Source organism: Buceros rhinoceros, unplaced genomic scaffold, assembly GCF_000710305.1.
Source record: "Buceros rhinoceros silvestris isolate BGI_N320 unplaced genomic scaffold, ASM71030v1 scaffold14300, whole genome shotgun sequence".
NCBI classification, from domain to species: Eukaryota; Metazoa; Chordata; class Aves; order Bucerotiformes; family Bucerotidae; genus Buceros; species Buceros rhinoceros.
Window position 1 is genome coordinate 510 of NW_010390267.1, and position 4,888 is coordinate 5,397.

The following is a 4,888-nucleotide window of genomic DNA, read 5'->3' on the forward strand; positions in this document are numbered from 1 at the left end:
GCTTCGGGGTCACGGTGTGCTGCAGAACCAGGGTCGCCTCCCGAGTGCTGCGGTGAAGTGAGGAGTTGGTGACTGGCATAGGCCGAGCCTCTGTGCCCGTACGTGCGGGAACTTCTGTGAGCGCAGGAGCTTCTGCCGAGCTGGAGGTGCGTTTCTCTGGTGTCCACTCGCAAAGAGATTTCCTAGCATAAGTAACAGTGCTTCTGGCTCGGTAGCTGGTGACAGGCGTGAGCATTGTGAGTGCAGAGCTGGTTTGTCCTTGTAGCTGTTAGGCAAATCTCTAGCCTAGATTTGACCATGATGTTCAGTGTGGCACAGGGTGCCTGGGCTTGTTTAGGCTGTTCATTCCCTAAGTAGGCACTAGAGGCTTCACATGTGGCTACCAGGCAAAATCTTAACTTTTCTAACTGCTGCATCTGGAGGAGCTGTGGCCACTCCTAATTTTCTGCATGTGTGACCACAGCAAAAGTCGAAAGAGTGCATGAGTCCCTAAGCTCAAAGGCCTTCATTTACAGAGACCTGATCCAATTTCATATCCCCATTCATGCGTATAACTATATGTAGCTATTGTTCTTTTGTTTGGCTTTTTCTTTATATTGGTAAATAGAAAGCTGGGCTTTGTGCTGATTCTCAGTTGGCACTTAACGTTCTCTTTACAGGGGCAGGCGTGTGTTGCTGACAGATTCAAATTATCCATTAAGTATCCACACAAGTTGCATCTACCTAATGAGGAAAAATTATAAATAGGCTGATTTCATGATGTGAACAGAAGGTAGTTGCACTAATTTACTAGTTTCTAAGCTGGCTTAAACTGTTGAAGGACTGAAGGTGGTGGAGTCCCCATCCCTGGAGGTGTTTAAAAGCCGTGTGGATTTGGTGCTGAGGGACATGGTTTAGGGACCCTGGCAGTGCAGGGTGAACAGTTGGACTTGATGATCGTAAAGGTCTCTTCCAACCAGATGATTCTGTGATTCTATGACTAAAGCTTTGCCTACAATATTGTAATCCTCTGTGACAGAACAGGAAAAAAAAAAAGTGACTTTGCTCAGTCTGAAGATGAAAAGTATCCTCACACTACATCATATCGGCTCTATTTTCAATATATTTATTTAATCTACTTAAGACTTTAGAGTAACTTCGTCACCATGTAATATCACTGGCCTATTGAAAAGCATTGTTGTGAAATGTTTTTAATATTACATGTTTTGGTAATGTCTGTTGAATGTCTCTTTGTTTTATTTGACAAATATCTGATGATAACATTGACTCTTAAGTACTAACAACAAGAAGTAAGTTGCCTAAAAGAAACTTTAAAGTTTGATAACTGCTATATCTAGTCATAGTGTTATTTACCAGAAGAGTGCTTAGTTCTCAACTTTGGTTTTAAAAATTATTTTAAAAAATCTGCAGTTCATGTTGCCTTGTCAGTATGAAACCAAACTCCATAGTGCATGGCTAGCTTAGGCTATAATTCAGTTCATTGCCGTTTTATGTCTTCTTAAGTAGTTGATTTTTGCAATTAAAAAGATTAATTGCCACTGTATTGTTTTTTCTCTCTCTTCTAGATACTGTTCTTCCAAAATTCAACATTGACTTTGTTGTAGCTCTGCTGAGGCAAGAAAATGCTAAAGACATCTGTGTCATCCAGCTACCTCCAGAAATAAAATACTGTAATTATTTTATAATTGTGAGTGGATCTTCGACACGACATCTCCATGCAATGGCATATTACATGCTGAAAATGGTAAGACAGTTTGTGCTCCACTCTGGGTTTTGGGGAATGGTTTTAAATGTTGTGAAAGGAGTTTCCCCCACGATTGCATGTACAGGGGTGTGCCAGACAAGATGAAACTATAATGTTATTTAGTCCTGAATACATCTAGCAACTAATTGTACTTTTTTCCTTTAGTGCTACTGCTCAAAACAGACAGAATATATTCTAAAAACAGTTCTGTCTGTAGAACAGTGGTTGCATTAGTACAGTTTGGTGGTTAGAACAAGAGTGATGTGAAATGGTGATGATGACCTGTGTCCACTTTTGTCTTCCTTACAGCAAGCTTCATAGCTATTCCCACTCATTCAAAATAGCTTAAACTGACTGTGCTCAAACCCTGATCTATACGCTTTCCAGGTTCTTGAGTACATCATAAGACTACTTAAAAAGATGGCACGTTATGAGGCACAGGATCCCCTCATGGGCTTATTAAAGCAAACAGCTAGTTGACAGTCACCATACTGTGCATGTACAGGAGGAAACAGCAGCGGCAGCCATCCTTTCGCAGTAATCTTGCACTGTTTGGCTTTGGTGGAATGTCAGCTTTTCAGTACAGAAACAGAAGTCAGAGTAAAAATACAAGTAGAGCTTAGTGATAAGGACCAGACCTGGGGAGGGAGAAACTTCATGGCCAGAAAAGAGGCCGCTAACTGTCACAAAGCACAGTGTGAGGAATATGACTAGCCGCCAGTCTCAATCAACCGTCTGTACTCAGCCTGTAGTTTACCTTCTCTTCTTCACATACTTTCTTTCCCTTTCTGACCCCATTTTTCCTTTGGCTCTTGCTTTTACTTTCTTCCTTCCAGTCCCATTGGTTTCACCTGTGAGCCTTGATGGGGGGAAGGAAGGAGAGCGGGGGAAGTGGTATTGCTTTTCAGTGCCTTTCTGAGCAGCTGGGGGGAGTTTCTTGTGTTCTCCCCAGGAACTGATGCATCTTTGCAAACTAAAATTTTGCCTCAAGCTTTAAGTTGTTATTAGTGTGATTTCAGTATATTCAGTTTAAGTGCTTACGATGTGCTCTATTACTTGTGTAACTTACTAGTCTCAAACCAACAGCCTTCCATCTCCCCCAGATCAGGAGAAACTAGTGAATGCCACCCACCCTGCAAAAACAGGCCTATGCCACAACTGGCTGCTCCCTCTGGTGGCAGTAAGAGCAGCTTTTTGCACGGGCAGAGCCTCTGGAGAGATGTGGTCTCTCCTACGTCCTCCTGGGCATCCTGAGAAACTGTGAAGCCTGGCCAAGTGCTGGGGAGTGGCTGAGCTTGCCCAGCATTGAAAGTTTTCTAGGCAAAAAGTAATCTGAAGCTTAAGATGTAAAGCAGAGCAAGCGCTTGGGAATGCTGCTAGAGAGCTGGCAAGCTTTACCATTACAGGACCTAGAAGCTCTAGTAATGCGTGATTTACGCTATCATGCGAAGGTGCTCACGGGTAGCATGAGATCTTCTTGCTTTTCTTCCAGTTGCTTGTAAATGGTGAAGTCCCAGCTGCTGCTTACCCCTTCCCGTCTGGGCTCATGTTAGAGGAAGAAACTAATGCCTAGCTTTATTATAATCTTTTCACCATTACACAGCATTTAAAGACAAGGCTGGAGGAAACTTGTAGTAGAGATCAGCCTTTCCAGCCTCTGTTACGTAGCTGATGGCAATGCACGCTGGACTCTTCAGTGTTTTAAGCAGATTTTGGCAATTACCTGTTTTTGAGGATGTCTCATAAGCTGTCTTAAAGGTAGTTGTGAATTACATTTTGAAAATTCTCCATTCTGGTTTGCAAACTGTTGGCTGGCCACTAACATGGTGTGAGAACAACCAGGAACGGTTGCATTTTGTGATAAAGAAGTGGGACTCATTTGCTAGCCAGCCGTGCTGTTACAACTCACTGGTTTGCGTTTTGTCTTTCACGGCAGAAGGACTGTTTGTTAGAGCCATACAGTCTCACTCTGTTCCCTCATGGCCTTGTGCTGAATTAAATATTGTTTGGTCTGTTTTTTAATTTCAGCTTGAAAAAGGTTTCTATATTGTTTTGATTGTCTACTTCAACTACAAGTAAAGTAGATGTGAATAAAGGAGCCCTATGAAGATGCAGTTGATTTAATTTTTTTTTTTCTATTGATGTGTCTTGTAAAGAAACAACAAATAGGTTATGGACAGATTTGAAAGTGACAGTACTTAACCTCTAGTTGTCAAATTTCTTCAGCTCTGGTGGGTACTCAGGTTCTTTATATGCTAGGTGAGGAGAGCTGAGCCTCTCAGGCTGGCATCTATGAAAGCCACTGTGTTGCCCCGTGTTAAGGGTCGAGGGGCCAAGGTACCCATGACCCTGGGATTAAGAGTCCCATGCTCTACCAAAACAAGGAAGTTTCAGCTCAAACCAGGAAGTTCAGCTCAAACCGGGACACCCAGGGAGCTACCTACCTACCTTACCTTTGCAGTTGCGCTCTGAGATGCCTCTCCTCTCTCACAGTGGTTCATAGCTTGCAAACCTGTGTGCCAGGCATGCTTTCCCCCATCTTGCAGCGAGTGTTGAGAGCAATAAGGACAGACAGGAGGCTTGTTTGAACGCCTTCCTCATGGCATGAGTTGAAACTTCTTTCTCACCATTCCCTTCTAGCTGAGAAGAGGACGAGCTTGGCATCTCTATTTCTGCATCCTTAACTAGCCAATGAAAAATGAAAGGTATCCGAAAGGAAATAAGACTTTGGGGTGATGGAAGCTACAGGGAACCAGTAACTGAAAGACTGCTTTAATGCTAAGCAATTTTGTTAGTATTCATCTATCTTGAGGAGGAGTGGACAGCTATAAAATCATTGATAACTGCATGGGAATTCTGAGCGTTAGGATTCTGCATTTGATACTAAATCCCACTGAGAAATCTGTACTTACTCTCTAGTGCTGCAAATGAATTTTATTCTTTTTTTGTGCAGACCCCAGAACCAATATAATCTAACCCATTTCAGATTTAAAATGCCTCTACAAAGCTAAGCAAAGTCCAGCTTATCTCTTAAATTTAAGTGCTTTCCAATACAGGCAAAGTATTTCATTTTCTGCCATTACTTCTTGCAGTACAAACATCACAAAGAAGAAGGTGATCCTCCTACTCGGATTGAAGGGAAAG

At 42.5% G+C, this 4,888-nt stretch overlaps 1 protein-coding gene across 1 annotated transcript in view; it reads left to right on the plus strand.

Moving 5' to 3' along the window:
- Positions 1–297: 297 nt before the first annotated feature.
- MALSU1 (mitochondrial assembly of ribosomal large subunit 1) overlaps positions 298–4,888 on the plus strand; it is a 6,075-nt gene continuing 1,484 nt past the window's right edge. Inside the window, exons 1-3 of the mRNA XM_010137190.1 lie at positions 298–319; positions 1,566–1,744; positions 4,837–4,882. Coding sequence (XP_010135492.1) covers positions 298–319; positions 1,566–1,744; positions 4,837–4,882 — 247 coding nt within the window. The remainder of the gene's footprint in view (positions 320–1,565; positions 1,745–4,836; positions 4,883–4,888) is intronic.